The 22,501-nt window shown below is 45.6% G+C and overlaps 1 protein-coding gene across 1 annotated transcript in view; it reads right to left on the minus strand.

Annotated features, from left to right (window-relative positions):
- LRCH3 (leucine rich repeats and calponin homology domain containing 3) overlaps positions 1-22,501 on the minus strand; it is a 108,215-nt gene that overhangs the window by 25,794 nt on the left and 59,920 nt on the right. Inside the window, 9 exon segments of the mRNA XM_056849575.1 lie at positions 944-991; positions 4,376-4,412; positions 4,717-4,763; positions 6,353-6,400; positions 8,418-8,567; positions 8,680-8,731; positions 14,856-14,932; positions 20,593-20,738; positions 21,929-22,049. Coding sequence (XP_056705553.1) covers positions 944-991; positions 4,376-4,412; positions 4,717-4,763; positions 6,353-6,400; positions 8,418-8,567; positions 8,680-8,731; positions 14,856-14,932; positions 20,593-20,738; positions 21,929-22,049 — 726 coding nt within the window.

Raw genomic sequence — 22,501 nt, forward strand, 5'->3', positions numbered from 1 at the left:
GTGGTCCCTGAATGGTGGTGGCAGGTTACCAGGGTGCTTTCCAGGGAGCCCTTGGCCTAAGGGAGTTTCCCAGCAAGGAAAGGCACCTTCCCTCCTCCCTACTCTAACGCATGCCAAAGAGTAAATACCAGACGAGCAAGGACAAGCAGACGCAGGGCCTAGATTTAGAGAGAACAAGGCAGCAGGGAGACAGCTTCAGACAAAGCTACCTGGAATCAGCTCCCTGATTCCTGGAATCAGCTCCCTGGGGAGGTGGTGAGCTCCCCATCACTGGCAGTCTTTAAGCAGAGGCTGGACAAGCACTTGTCAGGGATGCTCTAGGCTGCCTCTATGGCCCATTCCAACTCTATGATTCTAGGAAAGCAGCCATCAGGTAGAGTTGGCAAAGGGTGCAGTGCAGATCCCAGAAGCTGGCCCCATTCAAAAGCATCTCTGGACTGCTTTTATGCCTCCATGGAGTTATTAAGGGGAGACCTACTTCCACAAATCCCTCTGCCGATCCAGTCTCCTCTATGATGCCTCGGATGTACCTCCTCAGGCTTCACCTTCCGTTGAAACAACATCCAACAGGACACCTGGCATTTGTTGTCATCCCTCCCCAACAGGCCTGGGCTCTCCCTTCCCGCGCTTCACTTTCCTCTTTGGTCTCTTGCCCTAGGAATGTTTTAACAAGCTCTTTGGGGGCAGGGCTCCCCCATAAAGAAAACCTGGCCCTCCTGATTTAGAAGGTATATCTGAAAATGGGTGGTCCTCTCCCAAGGAGATCGAAAAAGAACTCTCAGCGTATTACGCTTTCAGATATTACAGTTCCCAAACCACCTGGCCATTCTGAGAGGGTGGGACTAGTTGGTCGCAAGAGTTCACCACACCAGCACCCTGAGTCAGAGGGCCAGGTGTTTTCTTGCTCCACTCCCTGTTGGGTGCTTCTCTCTTGCAGGCTGACTTTAATTCCTGTTCTGGCCTCTTGCTTAGTGTGAGGAAGGGTTGGAGCCTCAGGGAAGCTGCACCTCTTCTGGCCCTGATGGAGTGCCTCTGGGCGGCCCAGTGTTGCTCAGCTCCCATCAACCACCACCAATGCACTCCTCTTAAACCACACAACAGGGAGGGGCAAAAAAACCAAAACAGTGACGGCACTGATGATGGTGGTGCTCTGTTTTCAAAGAATTCACAAGTGCTCAGTTGTGCCAGGAGGTTTACAATGCTTCAGAATAAAGAGCTCGGGGGAGAAGAGCGACCAAAGTAGCAGCAGCAGCAGGAGGAGGAGGAGGAGGAGAGTTGGTTTATATATGCCGACTTTCTCTAACACTTAAGGAAGAATCAAACCGGCTTACAATCCCCTTCCCATCCCCACAACAGACACCTTGTGAGGTAGGTGGGGCTGAGAGAGTTCAGAGAACTGTGACTAGCCCAGGGTCACCCAGCTTGCTTCATGTGTAGGAGTGGGGAAACCAACCCGGTTCACCAGATTAGAGTCCACCACTCATATGGAGGAGTGGGGAATCAAACCCGGTTCTCCAGATCAGACTCCACCACTCCAAACCACCGCTCTTAACCACTACACCACACCAGGAAGAAGAGGCAACTGGGAAGCCTGCAAAAAAACCTAAGATGCAGGCAGATGTCTGGAAGAGAAGAAACTAAAGGGACGCAAGGCCATTCCTGTGCAAGTAACCTCAATGCAACGGGAGGGGCTGAAGGCCAAGGGAGCAAGTTGCCTGTGACTTCAAGTTGCCTGTTTGTGAGAAGAGCCTCCCTGCAGTTCCTTAAAGCAAGGCCATTGTTCTGAGCAAGAGAGATGCCATCTCAGCTGACTGCCTGATATGATGTAATAAGGGAAGTGCCACACAAAAGGGTTTTTATCCAAGTTCTACACAGTATTCAATTACATTATGGGAGCAGTGCTTCAGATAGAGCCGATGCAATTCAAACGAGAGTGGAAATGAAACAGATGAGTCACTCAAAAGGCTGGTAACGGCTGGTACGACCCAAGTGTCAATGGAGCTTGTCAAAGAGAAGTCGCCATTAGAATGGAGCAGGGAATTACTCAAAAACAAAGTTGGGATACCAAGGTGAGAATAATTATTGCTCAACCCAAGTCTTGGGATAAGACAAGAGAGAAAAGGGGGGGACCCTCTAAGCCAAGTTTAATTATCTATGTGATCTTTATGGAAAATTAATATAAATCATATTTTAAAAAACTAAGTCAGGCAAGCAAATCAAATATGATTGGACCCATTTCACATAAATTGCACTTATACACCGTTTATAAAAATCATGGTGGGATGTGGGGTGGGGGTAAGAGAAAACTCTCCCGTTCACACTTGCAAGAATGCTTGGGAAAGGAACCCCAAAATTATAATTTTCTGTGTAACTAGCTAGCTTTGCTACTACTGACCAACAACTGTTTCCCAGAGATTGGGGCTCCCTCATTAGAAAATGTCTGTAGAAAGACTGTAAAATGCATATTCATGAGCACACATGAAGCTACCTTATGCTGAATCAGACCATTGGTCCATCAGTCAGTCTTGTCTACTCAGACTGGCAGCAGGTCTCCAGGGTCTCAGGCGGAGGTCTTTCACATCATCTACTGGCTGGTCCTTTTAAAGGAAGATGGGGATTGAACCTGGGACCTTCTGTGTGCCAAGCAGATGCTCTACCACTTAAGCCACAGTTAAACAAAGGTGCCTTCTTCTGAGTCTATTGAGGCCAGTATTATGTACTCAGACTGGCAGTGGCTCCCCAGAATCTCAAGTAGAAGTATTTCACATCACCTACTGCCAGATCCTTCTTCCTGGAGATGCTGGGGATTGAACCTGGGACCTTCTGCACACCAAGCAGATGCTCTGCCACTGAGCCACAGGCCCCTTCCCTAAACAAAACTGCCATTGACTGAGTTAGGCCTTTGGGTCTACCTCATCCTTTCAACTTGAGATGCTGAGGATTGAACCGGGGACCTTCTGCATGCCAAGCAGATGCTCTGCCACCAAGCAGTAGCCCCTCCCTTGAATGTTCCACACTTCTAATTTCTACCCAGCCATTATTCTTCCAGACTTTATTTGCATACTGAGAAATCAAGATGAAGGGCCAACCCAGAAATGCAGCCTGTTCCTTAATCCATTTTTTAAAGGATGGGGAGAGGGCCGTGGGATTGCACACTCCTTCCACATTCCGCTCCTAATTCCTTCTCCCTTCCCACTCTCGCCCCACCAGCCTTAGCCACGATTAATGCTGGAATCGACCTTAACCATGGCTAACGCTGGCCAGAGTTCTGTTAAGCGAGGCTTCGATACCCATTTCCTGCCTTCTTCATTCCATGCAGTAAAGCTCACTCAGGGGCTCGGGAGTGGCGCATGGCTCTTTGACGAGCCACCGGTGGCTCCTCTGATTGCTGCTCTCCTGTGCAGTGTCTGCCCCATGTTTCAGGGAAGCGGGCCGGGCCCTTGCTGGTGGGGCTTCGGATTGGCAGGTGGTTCCCACCGTGACACAGCCACCGCCAGAGGAACGGACAAAGCTGGCAGCCTCCCCAGGTGGGGGGGGGGCAGGCCTTGTGCCAAAGAGGAAAATAAACGTGGCTCTTTTGGTTGATGATGAACCCATGAAGCTGCCTTATACTGAATCAGACCCCTGGTCCATCAAAGTCAGTATTGTCTACTCAGACCAGCTGCGGCTCTCCAGCGTCTCAGGCAGAGGTCTTTCACATTACCTACTTGCCTAGTCCCTTGAATTGGAGATGCCGGAAATTGAACCTGAGACCTTCTGCATGCCAAGCAGATGCTCTTCCACTGAGCCACACAGGGGAGTGAAGGGTGTGATAATTGCAAATATGGCTCTCTGCGGAGTGAGTGCCATTGGTTCCACGTCTTCTCACAAGACAGGGAGGGAAATGTAATGCTGGCAGCAACAGCACAAATGTCAGAACTAGCAGAACTAAGAACATTTCCACCGGTTTATTTCACACTTAGGATCAAGTTTCAGAGATTGTGAACTAGCAGCACAGCTGCACATGTGAAAACCGAAAAGGACAAACAAGCAAACACACAAAGGGTCATGCAAATCATGCAAAGGGAGGCAGAGGAGGGGAGTCTCTTACAGACAAAAGACTGCAGGATTACTATTTTTAAGACACCAAAGAAGAAAGGAAGGAAAATAGCATAAAACATAAAAAGTGTTGCGTGAAATGTTAACAGCCCTTTAAAAAAAAAACAACGGACTCATAAAAAAGAGAAGCATCGATGCCTCCACCGATTTAAACTGCGAGGCAACAACAAAGCTAGAAGCGTTTAGATTTGACCTTTTCTTCGTTAGAGCTTTTCAGGGTTCTCAAACGGGTAACTGACAGCGATTGAGATGGCCTCTAGCCAAACCAACTGCAGACTCACCCAAGTCTTTTAAGGCAGGATGCGGATGTGCATCTATTCGGGCATTGCAGGCTAGATAACATGCCCATCATTTTGGACAAGAGCCTCATTTGATATAACACTTCATTTGTGTATTGGTAGAGGGCTCTATAAGCAGGGCAGCTTCAAAGTAGAGGAAAAGGAGACCAAGGCTGTCTGTAGCCGAACTGCCAGAGGAAACAAAAGGCTGCCATGTTTTATGCTATTTTGATTGGTGCCAAACTGCCCAACCCAGGCAAAACCGTAGAAGACATGCTAACTATGATCTAGGACGCTGCCTGGCAAACAGGCCGTTGCGTGCAGGATTCTTACCACTAGCAAGGCACTATCATCAGTGTGGTGGGACCTTCTGGAAGGAAAGGGACACTGGGGACGTGGGAAAGACGGCAATGTCAGAAACAGGAAAACACAACAGTACAATATGCAGGACAAGCACAGACATCTGGAAACGGTGAGCTTCTTTCTACAGAAGGCACATGGTGGTGATCGGTAACGTGTAACAGAAACTGGGGGGGGGTGTTTGGAGACTCTGACAAGTCTCTCAATCTCAGCATTAAAACATCTGCAACTGATTCAGAAGCAATTTCTCTTTCAGTTTCCCTCTCCAAAGCAGAGTACAATTTGCTATGTGAATCTTTCCAGTGAAGTACTAGGCAATATTCAGGAAAGGACACACACAGAGAGAGAGGGCTTGGAAGGAACTGCATTTTTAAAAAAATCAAATACAAAGGAGTTACTTGGAACCATTCCAGAGCCACAAAAAGCAGGCCACTGGAAAACCTTTTCCTACGTATTTGTGGCATCTTGCATTAACTCGTGATCTAGAAAGAGTGTGAAGCAAAAACTGTTTTCCAGTAGTGAAACAAAGCTAACCTAAGTGCTGTAGAAAAACATCTTATGGGGAATAATAAACGCCAATGAAAAAGCATTAGCAGGAATCAATTTAAAAATTCTGTTTCGGGATACGGTCACCGGATTCAAGAGGGCTCACTCCCCTACACCCTTAATGGGGTTGCCAGATCTGAGCGAACAGGGCCAGCTGGAAGGCCAAGACTTTGCGCATTTAAGCTTTTGTGCATTACTGCTTGCAGGGAAGGGGGCGAGGACACAAAACAAGAGCCCGGTGGCGGGTGAATGGGATTAATCTGTGCGTTAACAGCAAAGCGTTCTGTGATTTTTAAGGGCCGCGTGGATGGCCAGGTGGGAGTTCAATCCGTTATTAATGATGAAATGAGTGAATAGCGAAGAAGCCGATCACCAGTAGCACCACAGGTGGCTTTTTTTTTTAAACCACTTCTGAGAAAGTACTTGCTCTAACTTCGCTACTTCAAGAACCTGCATTTAAACAGACCCAAGCGGTTCTTTTTACACACATTTACAAAATGCAAAAGACATCCTAACACAGATCGCCCTAAGTGAAAACAAAGAGAGCTTTGAAGAGACAAATGGGGGGAAAGGCACATCAACTCTGAAACAAGTTTGAAATTCTATACAGGTTGAGTATCCCTTATCTGGAATGCTCCGGACTAGAAGTGCTCCGTATTTCGGATCTTTCCATATTTTGGAATATTTGCATATACGTAATGAAATATCTTGGGGATGGGGCCCAAGTGTAAACACGAAAGTCATTTATGTTTTATGTACACTTTATACACCTAGCCTGAATGTAATTTTAAACCATATTTTAAATAATTTGGTGTACTTTGAACCATCAGTGGGGCTGCTGAGGACCTGTGGGTAAGGCCTGCATGTCAACTCCAAACGTCCGGTTTTCGGGTCATTCCAGTTTTCAGATGTCCGATTAAGGGATACTCAACCTGTACTTGTAGCTCAATTGTAAACCTATTTTTATTAACGTCAGCCCCACTGATTCCAGTGAAGTTACTCTTAAGTCAGTACAGTTCGGATCACAGCCTTCACAGAAAACAAGGCAACGCAGACATTTCGGGTCTTACCTCGCTATCCAGAGGGCTTTGCTTCTGAGGACTCTGGGATGCCTTTTGCTTGGGAAGAATAAGAAAAGAAAGAGCTAAGCAGGCAGGCTCCATCAACGAAAACTGAATGTGAGCGTTTTCAGATCTGATGCAAACAGAACAGCCCAAACCAGAAACAATCAATTTTGATTAACGTCATGGCTATTTTGGCTGGAGAAGCTGACTTTCAATGTGAAATCATAAGAACATAAGAAGGGCAATGCTGGGTCAGACCCAGGCCCATCAAGTCCAGCAGTCTGTTCATACAGTGGCCAACCAGGTGCCTCTAGGAAGCCCACAAACAAGACAACTGGAGCAGCAGCAGCATCCTGCCTGTGCTCCACAGCACCTCATATAATAGGCATGCTCCTCTGATCCTGGAGAGAATAGGTATGAGATTCAAAACAGGCAAAAGGAAGTATTTCTTCACACAACGCATAGTTAAATTGTGGAACTCCCTGCCCCAGGATGTGGTGATGGCTGCCAACTTGGAAGGCTTGAAGAGGGGAGTGGACATGTTCATGGAGGAGAGGGCTATCCATGGATACTAATCAAAATGGATACTAGTCATCGTGCATACCTATTCTCTAGTCTCAGAGGAGCATGCCTATTATATGAGGTGCTGTGGAGCACAGGCAGGATGCTGCTGCTCCAACTGTCTTGTTTGTGGGCTTCCTGGAGGCACCTGGTTGACCACTGTGTGAACAGACTGCTGGGCTTGACAGGCCTTGGTCTGATCCAGCAGGGCTTTTCTTACGTTCTTTGTGAGGTTACTTTTGCTCAGAATTTGTGGAGGACCTGAACAAGGCTGCAGGTACATTCAACTGTGCTGGGTTTCCCTCACTTGGCCAGGGAGGGGAGGCGGTGAGAATCAGCCTGTGGTTATCCTTGAATGGGAGTGGGGCTGTCTTGCCCTTATCAAGTCAAAGTCTGTATCTGGGAAAGAAGCAGGCAGGTCTGAAGTGTGGGTGCCTCCTGGATCCCACGATACAATCCATGGAATTACTGTTTGGTGTTGTTTCATAGCACTTTATTGTATTTGGGGATTGGTATTTGTTTTCGTTTGACAGAGAGGATACACGATTATGGTATTGTGCACTGGGGAGACTGTCCTTGGCAAAAGCAAGCTGTTTTTAAATACACAGCTCTAAGAGCGCAGTGGTCTCTGGTATAAACAGCAAGTCTTGAATCATCACTCTTTCTCATGAGAAGCCCCCCCCCCGAGTTGCATGCTGAACGTCACGTCCAAGCCTAAATAAGCTAGATTCGAGTCCAGTGGCACCTTCGAGACTAACAGGATTTTGGGGACTATGAGTTTCAAGAGTCGAGGCTCCCTTCATCAGATACAAGGAAGAAATGGAGATCCCTGCGCCCTTATATCCCAGTCTGAAGGTGGGAGGGGTGTTGCAAAGAAGGGAGTCAGGATGCAAAGGGACAAAGCAAAAAAGGTAACCAGCTTGATTGCAGCAGGGGAGAAATGCTTTGGGACAGAGTTGGCATCCTTCATGAGATAAGAATCCTCTGTTTCTGACAAAGGGAGCTTTGACTCTCAAAAGCTCATGCCTGCCACAAAAATACTGTTGGTCTCTAAGGTGCTAGTAGACTCAAATCGAGCCGTTCTACTGTAGACCAACAAGGCTACCCTCTAAAGAAGGGGTATCAAACGTAAGGCCCGGGGGCTGCATCTGGCCCCTTGAGAGTTCTTATCCAGCCCATGAGCCAGCCATGGCAGCCACCCCCACCCCACACTCTCGATCTGGGCTGGCGAGCCTGCTGTAGGGTTGCCAGCTAATGCAGCCAGTCCTGATCCGGGTTGGTTAGTTCGCTGCGGTCTCGCCACCCCACCCCCCACACCTTGGATCTAGGCTGGCGAGGCCACTGCTGGTGAGACCGCTGCTGGCGAGCCAGCTGAGGCAACTACCACCCCTCACCTTCGATCTGGGCTGGAGCTGAGGCATGGCCCGGCCCGACCAAGTGACATTTATGTCATGTCCGGCCCTTGCAACAACTCAGTTCGACACCCCTGCTCTAAGCCTAAACCACTTACTTTGACAAAGTCAAGGACAGCTTCCCTTTGGATCTGTTTTGTCCTCATCTTCTCTTCCTCAAACTGTAGCACGGCCAGCTGGGCTTCCCTCCGGGTACGCTCCACTAAATGCTCGCGCCTTCTGTGTGGGTCTGCATCCGAGTGAGAGGCCTGGAACGAAAGGGTCATGAGCCACGCATCAAAACAAGAGGGTCCAGCCACGCAAAGAGCAGAAAGCAGTATGTTTTCAAACAATGGACACATCTGCAAACGGTGCAATTACCTGACTGTGGGCATTTGGCAGGGATGTAAGACAGGAGAAGTCGCTGGAGCCCCTGAGAGGGGAGAAAAGAGAACTTAATTGAAGATAAAATAAACACTTCTCATCAAGTTCACGGTTTATAATGCTATAACGACATGATTAATGCAGACTTGATAGTAAATCTGCTCTTCTCAAGTATCTGAACAGACACAGCTGGACCATAACCTTAGACCACCAAGGTCTAATGCAGATAAAGCAGGTTTCAGATACTGGTGCTTACAAAGAAAAAAATCTTCAGTTTTGGACTGTTTCTGCTCAAAGCTTAGAAACCAGAATAAACCAGCATTATTCTAAACCCTCACAGTTCACAGTCACCATTCTCTACATTAGGTCTCAATATTCCCCAATCCCATATCTAGAACGAAGAATGCTACATTTTCCCCAGATCCAAAATTATGCAAACAGAACAAAGGCTGAAAATTGGTTCTTGTAGGTTATCCGGGCTGTGTAACCGTGGTCTTGGTATTTTCTTTCCTGACGTTTCGCCAGCAGCTGTGGCCGGCATCTTCAGAGGAGTAACACTGAAGGACAGTGTCTCTCAGTGTCAAGTGTGTAGGAAGAGTAATATATAGTCAAAAAGGGGTTGGGTTGAGCTGAATCATTGTCCTGCAAAAAGTATCAAAGGTAATGTGCTAACCATTGTCCTGTAAGTATCAAGATAATGTGCTAATGAGGGTGTGGTATGTTAATATGGAACCATTGTATCCTGAAGTGATCTGTTAATGTGTGAAATCCAAAGCTAATCTGCATGGCTATTGTTGACTGTAGTGTTTGTTAGTCTGGCTGAAAACTTGAGAACGTCTCTGAACAGGGACATACAGGCTCTCCGGTTGGAGAACGACCACAGGAAGAATCATACAGGGGGGAACCGCAGCATAGTATTGTGTCCTAGGCCTAATGGCTCTGACTCCCAAGAGGCACGCCATGGTTAGAACTAGCAGCCAGCTGGGAGTTACCCTGATACCTACACGAGCCTTCAAATAAAAGCATGAAGACTGATTACCAGCCTTCAGTCAACAGTGCAGCGCAGGCCTGAGAAGGTATTCCTGGCTCCTGCCTCTTCCCAAAGGATGCAGATCCCTGGGTTCAGCAAGACTGGATTTATTTACACCAGCGTAGTGTAGTGGTTAAGAGTGGTGGAAACTAATCTGGAGAACCGAGTTTGATTCCCCACTCCTGCACATGAGAGGCAGAGGCTAATCTGTTAACTGGGTTCGATTTCCCACTTGTCCACATGCGGCCTGCTGGGTGACCTTGGGCCAGTCACAGCTCTCTCCGAACTCTCTCAGCCCCACCTACCTCACAAGGTGTCTGCTGTGGGGAAGGGAAGGCAATTGTAAGCCGCTTTGAGACTCCTTATGGTAGAGAAAAGTGGGGTATAAAAGCCAACTCTTCTTCTTTATTCACTCCTTTTGCAACAAGTGCCATAAACAACTGGAACTGCACCATGGCAATAAAAGCCTTCAGCTACAATACACTGGAAACAACCCCAGTACGAGCCCCCGTGCAGCAAATGAGCACTGCACAAGAACATGAGAGTGCTCGGAGACTGCACACAGGTCTCTCTTGAGCAATTAAGCCACAGGCAAGTTACGTGGCTCATGCCACCACCCAGCTTTATTTATTTTATCATTTTATTTATTTAAAGCATGTATTAGCTGTCTTTCTTCCATATGGAGCTCAAGGCAGCTTACAACATAGATAAAACACATACAATAGAATACATTGAAAACATAAATACCAAAATTTAAAATCACAACTCAAGACGGCTAGTAGACTTCACCAAATCCGGTCCTAAATGAAACCTAAATGAAATGATAAAATAAATAAAGCTGGGTGGTGGCATGAGCCACGTAACTTGCCTGTGGCTTAATTGCTCAAGAGAGACCTGCGTGCAGTCTCTTCAACTGCCTCCTACAAATCGAAAAGTGAGGGGGCCAGGCTCATTTCCCTAGGTAGCTTGTTCCATAATCACGGGGCTGCCATTGAAAAGACTCCCTTTGCCCATCAAACAATCTTCTTTGATTGATGGGATAGTCAGGAGGGCCTCTCTGTGATCTTAATTCCTGGGCACCAACATACAGGAGAAGAAGGTCCTTCAAATACCCCAGTCCCAAGTCATGTAGGGCTCTTATACAGTTTTCATATAGCTTTTATGCAGCCTTATACAGCACTTTGCAGCAATTAGAATCAAAGAGTTGGAAGGGGCCAAACAAGCCATCTAGTCCAACCCTCTGCTTAATGAAGGATCAGCCTAGAGCATCCTTGATGAGTCTTCGTCCAGCCGCTGCTTGAAGACCGCCAGTGAGGGGCAGCTGATTCCTCTGCCTCCCTAGGCAGCTGATTCCACTGCTGAACTAGTCTCACTGTAAAAAAATTTCCCCCAAATATCCAGCCGGTGCCTTTCCGCCCATAATTTAAACCCCTTTTTGCGAGTCCTATCTTCTGCTGCCAACAGGAACATCTCCCTGCCCTCCTCTAAGTGACAGCCCTTCAAATACTTAAAGAGAGTGATTGTGTCCCCCCTCAACCTCGTCTTCTCCATACTGAACATTCCCAACTCCCTCAGCCTTTCCTCAACCCACAGATACCCTTCTTTAGAGTATGTGGATATAAGCAGGGGAAAGTTTTTACAGAGCAAAACTGTGGATGGCCAAGCTTATATGGTTAACCCCCCTGCAGCAACCCCCTTCCCTTAAAACAGGGGATGGGACCTCCCAGTGCTTCTTTACCTCTCTCCCCGGTCCAAGTAGCCCCTCAGCACCTGTTGCCGCTCTCTGTCATGCGTCAAGCTCAGACTTTCGGGCCGTCTTAACTCGTCTGCGTCTCTACAAACACACAGAGCAGGGGATGATTACTGATCCGGAGAAAAGACTACTGCAATAACAAGCTTCCTCCCGAACTACTTTGTTACAGCTGCCAAAGGCCATCCTTAATTGGATAAACGACACAGAAATAATATAGGCAAGTTCCTTTTTAAAAGTTTACCTTTGCTTGGAGTGCAACCCACAGAGCATTAAAAAACTGTTTCAGTAGCCTACTTTTTAAATTCCTCTGGCACACTTCTTAAAGCTACGAAGAAAACTAGCTTCTAGATAGGGCCTGCGTACAAAAGCTTCCACCCAAGGCAAAAGGGAGACACTCATTTATCAAAGAGAGCAGAGTCTAAAGCTAAAACAGAGTTAGGGGGAATTATGATTACGTTAATTATATTGTTCCTGGTTTCCCACTTCCGTGTGTGGCAGAAAGTTCCAGGACAGCCTTCCATGAGCTTAGCCAGCCCTCTTGTGAAGAAAGCATGCTGGAGACCTCGTATGGTTTCCTTTTGTAATAACTGTTCGTTTTGCAAAAACACAAACTGAGCGTGAGGGAGCAGCAGGAGCCAGCCCTGGACAGCTAAGGAGATGTTGCAAAGCCAGTATCCACTCCTCCAAAACCAAGCATCCCACTGTATTTTCATTTCACCCCACCAGCAAAAACCCTCTCCACACAATTGCAGTTTCAGTACATCTCCAGTCCGGCTTGAATCGCACCATGAATTATACATGGTAAGGAAGACCCACCTAAGTAGTCATGAATTTAGCTAGATCTGTTTTTATACAGATAGCCAACATTAGAGCCTTTGTTAGTGTAAGTCACTCAGAAGAGCTATCCAACTCTTCAGCCTTGTTCTAATTTAAGCTTGTAAGATTCCAAGCCAGGATCACGCCTTCAGTATCATGTCCAATTTTGGTTAGGCAATTAAAAGCTTATAACCAATGCTCAAATTCTTCATAAGTGTATTTACTTTAATAATCTCTGCTAAATTTGGATCAGGTATTAAACGGGGAGAGAACTTTTCTTAGACTCAAGCTTCATGAAACATGAACTGTATAAGATTTTACGATGAATAACAATCTATCAAGTCACACGTTCTGTTTTGGCAAAACTGATCAGTTACCGGATACAAAGCTCCACAAACAACATTTGCAAAAAAAACCAGGAGCAATATTGCCATAAATGGTGAAAATTGAAAACAACCGCTGACAATGATCACATGCGAGAGAGAATGAGTTTGCATCAATGGTTTCAATAAGATTAAGTATGTAACACATCACAGTGCGCTGCAGATGTTATGATCTTAATCTCTCCACTGTGGAGAGAGCAAGAATACCTCACTAGCCTGCAGGCTCCTTGCTCCGCCCCCACCCACCCCCGGCAAGCAATTCTAATTCAAAATTACTGTGCCCGGGAACTGCTTGTTATAGAACCATCTTTAGGAGCAGGGCTGTGGCTCAGTGGTAGACCTTCTGCTTGGCACGCAGAAGGTCCAAGATTCAATCCTTGGCATCTCCAGTTACAAACATCAGGTAACAGGTGATCATAGGGGCCCAGTTCAATAAAAATGACAAGGACTGAATAAGCTGACTAAAGTCTAGCATGCTGACAGATATCCATCGTAGACGCACCTCCTTTCCTTTCACGTTTTTAGAACTTCTCTTCAGGAATTTGTCTAAACCCCTCTAGGCCTTCTAATTTGTCTAACCAACTTTAACCGCCTCCATACGGCTGCAGTCAGACAGGATGGCTAAAGGGAATTGTTCACGTTCCCAAGGCAGCGTGCCACTGAATGCCAGTTACATGGGGCGACAGTGGGACAGGATTACTGTCCTCGTGCCCTACTTGGGGGCTTCCCAGTGGCATTCAGTGGGCTACTGCAGGAGGAAAAACATGTGGGCTATATGAGCCAACCATGGTCCACTGTCATGCATACATTGATATTAACACTAATCTTGGTTAGCTCAAACTAGCTTTCAAAATGTCTCACAAACATGTTTACTTAACATGGTTATTTAACTCACAGTGGGTAGCTGTGTTAGTCTGTCTGCAGAAGTAGATAAGAGCAAGAGTCCAGTAGCACCTTAAAGACTAACAAAAATATTTTCTGGCAGGGTATGAGCTTTCGTTAAATAAATGGTTATTTATAAATGGTTATTTAACGTTATTACATCCTGCTTCTCTGCAAAAGGTTCCTGAGGTAGCCCACAAAAAAACCTGACAATAATATAGGGAGGGGCTGTGGCTCAGTGGAAGAGGCTCTGCTTTGCATGCAGAATGTCCCAGGTTCAAGCCCCAGCGTCTTCAGTTAAGGATTAGGCCGTAGGTGACAGATCTACCTGCCACTGCCAGTCTGAGTAGACAATACTGATCTTGTTAAAAAAGAATGAAGACCTCATTATTATGACAACATATAGGAACAATTAGGAAATTTGACATCTATATATAGAAATTGCATAAATTTCTATTGATTTGTGCCTATACTAGGTTACATTACAGTGCTTTCATAATAGCTCTTAGTCTTGTTTTCATCTACATTTGCTTATCAAAAAAGCCTCATAAAACATTTCTTTCTTAAATCTTTCCGTTTATAGACAATACTGATCTTGATGGACCAAGGGTCTGATTCAGGATAATGCAGCTTCATGGGCGTTCACATGTGAAAATGACAGGGAAATATCTAGAGGAAAACCAATTTGGGGGAGGGGCTGTGGCTCTGCACTAGAGCATCTGGTTGGCACGCAGAAGGTCCCAGGTTCGATCCCTGGCATCTCCAGTTAAAAGGATCAGGTAGGAGGTGATATGAAAGACCTCTGCTTGAGACCCTGGAGAGCTGCTACCAGTCTGAGAAGACAATACTGACTTTGATGGACCCAGGGGGGTCTGATTCAGTATAAGGCAGCTTCATGTGTTCAATTCACACTAAAACTAGCAGTTAAAAACCAACAGCAAAACCAACAGCAATTTAAAAACCCTATGTAACACTAATAAGAAAATAATAGGAGGGAAGGGAAGACCTCCTCAATACATAAACATAAATGCTGTTACAATACCTGTACACATAGATAGGTAATAGGAAGAAATGCAAAAAGCAGATTCCTATATAAACCGTGGCAGGAGATCAGGAATATTATATCTGCCCCTTGGCCCATAAGTAGCAGTAAAATAACATGTCCAAATGCTTTGGGGTTCTGTGCTTAAAAGCAGAAGTGGGCCCGTAAAACTAAATAAGTTAATGATTAAAGTCACACGGCCTGTTTCTTAACTTTGCAGATTGGCTTACCGAGAACTCCATGTACATGCAACAATACCACACTCACCTATTGTGGTGCAAGTATCTTCTCGCATCTTCTGTCCTATGACATTCGCGGGAAAGCGCCTGTTTGACTGGTGAGCCCTTTACAAAGAAGAAACAGGACATGAAAATCAGCATTTCTAGTGCAATGCATGATCCAGCACAACCTTCTGTTTACCAAACTAACCCTCCAACCCAGTTTTATGATTATCAGTATTTACTATGCTTGCATCAAAACTGAAGTGACTAAGCAGAAGAGTGATGCGTGTGAAGCGACTAAGCAGAAGATGCGTGTGAAGCGACTAAGCAGAAGAGTGAAACTGTGGTGTTTTGTTGCTAAAAACAGCATTACCTGCAGCAGTACACGGGCAAGAAAAGCGTACAAGTCAAGCAAACTGCATGGGGAATTACAGATATGCCAACATACATTTAAAGAGGGAAATCCGATGGCTACCCTCCTATCAGACAAGAACTACTCTCTGGCAACTTCAATGAAGACAACCCAGAAAGCAAAGCCATGCTGGAAGAAAATGGACTATTTGACCTTAAACATAAACGGCCTGTCAATTCCCTTGCAAAAGTCAGCTTATTCAGTCCTTGTCATTTTTATTGAACTGGGCCTGAACTTCACTCACCAGCATCAGTTCTCACACATACACAACATCACTTTACACTCCATTAATTATCTTTCCATCACAAAAAATGAGGCACATAATCAAAAGCTGAATGAGGAAAAAAAAGTTTTCATCTACCGGTACCAGAAAAAAACTAACCAGATGCTGAGTTCTAAGGCCTCCATGCAGATATAACTGTGGGTACTTTCCCTTAACCATGGTCAAATGGCTTAATCAGCTGCAAATCAGGATGTACAATCACAGGGTTTGCAAGTCATGGTTTGTACTAACCACTGTTAAGTGACTAAACTGAGGGGGTTACTGCACTTCGTATTCCCAGCGATGTATTAAGAGTTTGAAAATGTTGTAAAAAACATCGCTTTAAAAGGGTTCTTGGATACCACGGCTTATAAAGGTTGGAAGATGTCTTCACAGCTAAAGGGGCCAAACAAAGTGCAAACAGTATTTTTTATAATGTTTTCAAACTCTTAATACATTGCTGGGAATACAAGTGCGGTAACAGCCTGAGGCTAAACTCAGTGACTAAACTGAGGCTGTCGTACTTTGGTCACATTATGAGAAGACAAGAGTCACTGGAAAAGACAATCATGCTAGGAAAAGTTGAAGGCAGCAGGAAAAGAGGAAGACCCAACAAGAGATGGGTGGACTCTATAAAGCACTGGTTCCCAACCGGGGGTCCGCGAGAACTAAATTAAGGTCCGCGAAACAAAGTTATAAACCCATAATAAATTAATATTTTCAATTAAAAGTTCTCTATTATAAAAATATATATTCAAATATTATTCTAAGTTTAATGTTTAACTAACAGTTATGATTAAAGTTTATTTTCAAATTCTCAGAATTTTTATTTTGAACCTTGGGGTCCCTGCACCGAACAAAAAAGTCCTAGTGGTCCCTGGTCAAAAAAAGGTTGGGAACCACTGCTATAAAGGAAGCCACAGCCCTCAATTTGCAAGACCTGAGCAAGGCTGTTAGAGATAGGACGTTTTGGAGGACATTGATTCATAGGGTCGCCATGATTCGGAAGCGACTCGATGGCACTTAACACACACAATTCACACATAATATACACATTAACATTTGATAAGGGCTGGTGCCTTCTCACTTAGCAACTTCGAACTTTTTACAAAGAGGAATTCTGTATTTCAGCAGGCCTGCAACTTAAGTAAACAATGGACAGCAATGCCATCGTCTTGGCTCATTACTGGGCTTGGAGAACTAATATATGGGCAGAGGAAATTTGAGCCACGACAATTTCAAGAATGGAAATTAGGGAGGATACAAAGGCCCTTTTCAGACAACCTCTGAAAAAGTCGTAATTAAGCCGGCCCACAGACACAACGATATTTATCCCACAAAGCACAAAAGCCCCTGGGGGAAATCATGATGTACACAACTGGGAGCTCCTCCGGGTAATTAAGGAGCATCGAGTCTCACTGCCACTTAGCCTGGAGAGAATAATGGGAGCTGTGTTGGGCCCTAACAGCATTTGTGGGATATAAAGTGGAAGAGATGGCCAAGAGGCTGAACGGCCCACCAAAAGGGAACAATAAGCCAGCCTTAATCAGGGTCACCCCCAGCTCCACACTATGACAAGTATAAGGAGGCACAGATTGCCGTCTGAGGATGGGGAAACGCTGCCTGTTAAGCAAAGTAGAAGATTATCCCATGCAGGCTGCCTGTGCCACATGGGATACCCCCCCCCCCCCGGCTTCTTGCCTCCCGCGGCACTTATGTGCGAGGGGTTTTGGATTTAAAAGGACAGAGCGGAGAAAACACATTACTGAATGTTTCCTGATTTCGATGTTAGCCTTATTAAGAGTGCTTCCATTTCCTACCCTCCAGACAGTCACAGCAGGGAGAAGTTTTAAGGAGGCAAGTAACCCCCCCCCAAATACACACCCAACAGTTAACAGGCCAAAAATATAGCTATGATTCCTCCTCCCTACCCCCAGGAGAGCTTTGAAGGGGATGCTTGGGAGGCCAAATGAGTCAATATTCAATTGCAGAGGGTAATGAAATCTGCTTTAAATGGCTGCAAAATCAAGGTTGATTTCCTGATTGTTGAACATGATAGCTTTACAAACATCTCAAGGATGAGAAATAAAAACACATACAAAATCCATCATGATTCCAAATTCCAGCAGTGCCAAATTAATTGCATCAGTTAAAAAGCTATCCTAAATAGGAGGCCGTGCACACAAGAGGCTGCCTTATACTGAATCAGCCCACTGTTCTACCAGGGTCAGTTCTCTCTCCTAGCAGCAGGAAGGTCTTCCATACCACCCCACTACCTGATCTAGATTCCAGGAGTAAAGCTGGAACCTTCGACACTAAAATCAGCCACTCTACTCATGAGTCACTGCCTCTTCTTTGCCTGCGTGGTATAGTGGTTAAGAGCGGCGGACTCTAATCTGGGGAACCAAAGCTCTGCATTCAATCATGAAAAATCCCCCCCACCCCATCTATTGAATCTGAGGAAAGGGTGTTTTCTTTAATCTGGTTGAAAAATGGCAGCCGCGCTGGTCTGTTATAACAAAATAACACCAAGTTCAGTGGGACCTTAAAGACCAACAACATTTATTTCAGTATGACCTTTCACGGGTCACAGTTCACTTCCTCAGTGTGATCTACATAGTTATTTGAGCGTTAAAAGTGAGAAATGCCTAAGGTTTTTCTTTAACTGAATTAACGTTAAAATGTTGGATTTATCAGCACAGGAAGTGGTAAAATATTTGTTAACAACTGCAATTTTGTTTTTCTATTTACTCTGCCAATAAAGGTGTCTGAATTTGAACTGCAATTTTGTTTTTATTTTATTGACTTCAGTTGTATGCAGCCTTTCTCCCCAAATGGAGACCTAAAGCGGCTGACACCATTCTCCTCTCCTCCATTTTATCCTCACAACTACCCATAAGGTAGGTTAGGCTGAGAGAGTGTGACTGGTCTAAGATCACCCAGCGAGCTTCCACAGCACGGATGGGGATTTGAACCTGGGTCTCCCAAATACTAGTCCAACACTCTAAACCACTACACCACACTGGCTCTCAAGGACGGTATTGACTAGCTTTTAGAAGACAAAAGTATCTTCCAAGTACATTGGACTTGTTAAGAAAAATTTGGTAAATGGTGGAACTAGCTAGGCTTATTGCTTTATTCAGTAAGAAAGAAATTAAAGGTTGGGTTGGATTCCTTTATTATGTTATGCTGAAAGGAATATTTGTGAGTAAAAGAAGTTCAGTTGTGCGTATATATTAACTTACATCGGTCATGTAAGCAGTTCCTTATTTCTTTTTCCTTTTGCAATTGAGATTTTGCATGGATTTAAAACAAAGTGAGAAAGCTGGTGCACCAAAATTTGAACAGATTCCTAAACTGCAACCTTTCCGTCCGGATGCTGCTGGCACCATTAAAACAGCAGAGTTCTTCAGGACACAGATACTACATTGTTCAAACGTACATTCCAGGAATAATCCTCAAATCTAACTGAATGTCTCCCTTTTTAAAAAATGACAGAAAAGCCATATTTTATAGATGCTTGACCTTTCCTTCTGCTTTCCCTTGGGGCATCAGAAATCACCATGACAGTACGCTGGGTGGGGTGGATCTGTGCTAAAGGGCCAAGAAAGCTCCCTCTTTCAAAGTCTTGAGGGATGAGTTTGAGTCAGCACTGAATGTGGCTGATTATTAGACAGTATCCTATAGAGGTACAACCCCCCCCCCAAACATACAGCGCAAACAACGCATACAAAGCAGTGATATATTAAGAACCTAGGTTAGGAGCTAACTCTGGTTAACATCAACCCTGGGATAACCCTGGTGCCAAAACAGCCCTCGTCACAGTTAGGACTTATGGTGAGGGGGGAAGGGGAATTTCTGCATCACAGAGGACCAGGAGTGTTGCAGGGGCAGCAACCTGAGGCAGCTCTGGCTGAATCTAAGCCACGCTGTGCTGAACAGAAGGCCAACTAAGGAGTCTTTAAATTGGATAATCCCAAATACTTCTCAAACATGGCAAGAACCAGAAGTACCTTCGCAGGACGTTGGCCCACAGCTTCTACACATAAGGTTGCATATTTAACAGGACATACTTAAAACATACAGGTGGAAGAGACCTCAAGGGTCATCTCGTTCAACCCCCTGCACCACACAGGAAATTCACAACTACCTCCCTCCCCACTCCTCCAGTGACCCCTGCTTTATGTCCAGAGGAAGGCAAAAACAAACAAACAAAAAAACCCTCCAGGTTCCCTAACGAACTTCGCCTGGAGGAAAATTCTTTCCTGACCCCAAAGTGGCAATCGGCATTGCCCTGGGCATGTAAGAAAGGGCCATGAGAGCCAAGCGCTGGCTCATCCCTTCCTGACATCACTAAGTTCACATAATCACTTTGTTCACAGCACCAGGAAAACAAGAGAGAAGGCAGCAACTTCATGCCTATATAACTTGAGACGCTAGCAGCTCATTCCTGAGCCTTGCAGCAGCCGGGGACGGCATGGCTGAGGTGCCGCCGTGGCACCTCCAAAGAGGTTTCCTGGCTGCTGCAAGGCTTAGAAACCCCTTCAAAACACCAGAAATTCAAAAAGGGGGGGGAAAGCCCCACTGAAAACAACGATGCTGCGCCAGGAAAAATCTGTTGCTGGAGAGGGCGTTCCTGGCCGGCAGGGGCTTTGGATGCTGATTACTGCCAGCTCCACCCCAGGAACGCCTCTTCCCCACACTAGCACTGCATTTCTCTTCTGGGATTTAGGTCCCAGAGAGACTGTGGTGGCAGAGGAGCAGCGTGCAGCTCCACAGTGCCCGGGTGCTGATGGAACTGCCCTTGACGCCTGGGTAAGTACGCCCACTTCGCGGGTGCAGGGGCACGCTGCCTCCAGAGCACTTTCAATGCCCCCACCTCAGGAATGGGCTGTATGCATACCTTACAGTCAAAATCAGCACTATGAATTGTGCTGAGAAGATGACTACAAGGGGCCAGGCTACAGAAAACTGTATCAGCTGAGCAGCATTACAGCTACTAAAAAACACACACCTGAATTTGAAAGATGAACTCAAAGCCAACTATAGACATAAAACATTTAAGCAAGCGAAAGCACGTTCACAGGGGCACACACACACTTAACACACCTCATGTGAGATGCGCCGTTCAATATATGCCATGAACTGTGAGCTGAGGCTGTCTGGCTCCGTGCACTTGGGTTGCCTCACCTCTTCCTCCTCCTCTTCAGTGACGCAACTGTCAATAAAGTCGATCTGATCCAGATCATGTTCCACTTGGCAAATACAAAGAAAAGAACCATAATTAGGCAAGCAGCAATAATAAAAAGAGGAAAACAGAAGTCCTGCTGTGGCTGAAATGTCAGCCAGTACAAAATCTCTCACAGGGACTATTTGGTACACCACCCAGTCCAATCATCCCCACCCCCCAACCCCAAGTCCGATTTGAGAAATCTCTTCCTGCTAACTGGTTTACATAACCCATGTCTATAAAAAGTTTTAGAGGAAGAGGAAGAGGAGTTGGTTTTTATATGCCGACTTTCTCTGTCACTTAAGGAAGACTCAAACCGGCTTACAACCACCTTTCCTTCCCCTCCCCACAACAGATACCCTGTGAGGTGGGTGGGGCTGAGAGAGCTCTAGGAAGGAAAGAGTTTTCCAACTATCAAATCATTTTAAGAGCTAGTTCATATGTTGGAATGAATTACACACACACACAAACTCCACCACTATAGGATTTATTAGTCCCACTAATGCAACTGGCAGTTACCAATTTATAGCAATTTGCTTCAGTAGAACTTAAGATGGAAGACATTTTGCAAGCTACCCTCTGGGTTGCCTGCACTGAATTATCAATCACTAATGAAAAGAAGAAGATATATGCCGATTTTCTCTCTTTTAAGGAGAATCAAATCAGCTTACAATCCCCTTCCCACAACAGGGAAAGAACTTACCTTGTGAGGTAAGTGAAGCTGAGAGAGTTCGGAGAGAACTATGACTAGCCCAAGGCCACATGGCAGGCTTCACGAGTAGGAGTGGGGAAACCAACCTGGTTCTCCAGGTTAGTGTCCACTGCTCCTAACCACTACACCATGCTGGCTCTCAAAAGACTAGTCAATATTAGTCAGCAAACAAAAAAAAGAAAAAAGAAAAAAAGATGCCAGGTGACAGCTTTATTGTTTTGTAAAGCCCCTGCACATTTTGCTGTACAAGCTTTGTCAGGGGGATCCTAGTTCCTTTAATTGAAATCTGTTTTGGCTAAAAGCCATAACAAAATGTCAAAAGAGTAATCCATGGAGTTAATGGATGCAAAAATGTGGTGGAGTGCCTGAGAAATGTAGATGGATACTGTAATGCAACCAGGCACATATGCAACCTGCAGACAGAAGAGCTGCTTCCCAGAGCGTGTCACCAGAAAAGCAACATCTGAGCATCTAAAGCCACCAAACAAATGGAGGACTTTTACCTCCACCGTTGGGGACAACCAGGCTCCCTCTGTTCTCCTGGTACTGGTTTTCTCTTCTTAGCCGCTGCTCTTTGGTGATCTCCGCCACTCGAAGAGGAAGGTCAGAAAATTCATCCATAGGCTTCATTTAAAAAAAAAAAAGGAAGCAAGAAACTCACTTCATTCATGCAAGAATTATTCGGGAGGGCCTTTCTACACAAGCAATAGGATTGCACTGTACAAATGGTTTACAAAGTTACTTGGGTAAATGGACTGTGGTCTATACGCCTGTGTATAGCTTGCTGTAAGTAGGATCCTACTATGTAATTTTTGCACTGTTTAACACAGTGGTGTTAAACTCAATTGTTACGAGGGCTGGATGTTAGGGGAGGGGCTGTGGCTCAGTGGTAGAGCCTCTGCTTGGCATGCAGAAGGTCCCAGTTCAATCCCCGGCATCTCCAGTTAAAAGGACTAGGCAAGTAGGTGAAGTGAAAGACCTTTCTCTGCCTAAGACCCTGGACAGCCACTGCTGGTCTACCGAGTAGGCAATACTGACTTTGATGGACCAAGGGTCTGATTCAGTATAAGGCAACT

This window comes from Euleptes europaea, chromosome 5, assembly GCF_029931775.1.
Source record: "Euleptes europaea isolate rEulEur1 chromosome 5, rEulEur1.hap1, whole genome shotgun sequence".
NCBI classification, from domain to species: Eukaryota; Metazoa; Chordata; class Lepidosauria; order Squamata; family Sphaerodactylidae; genus Euleptes; species Euleptes europaea.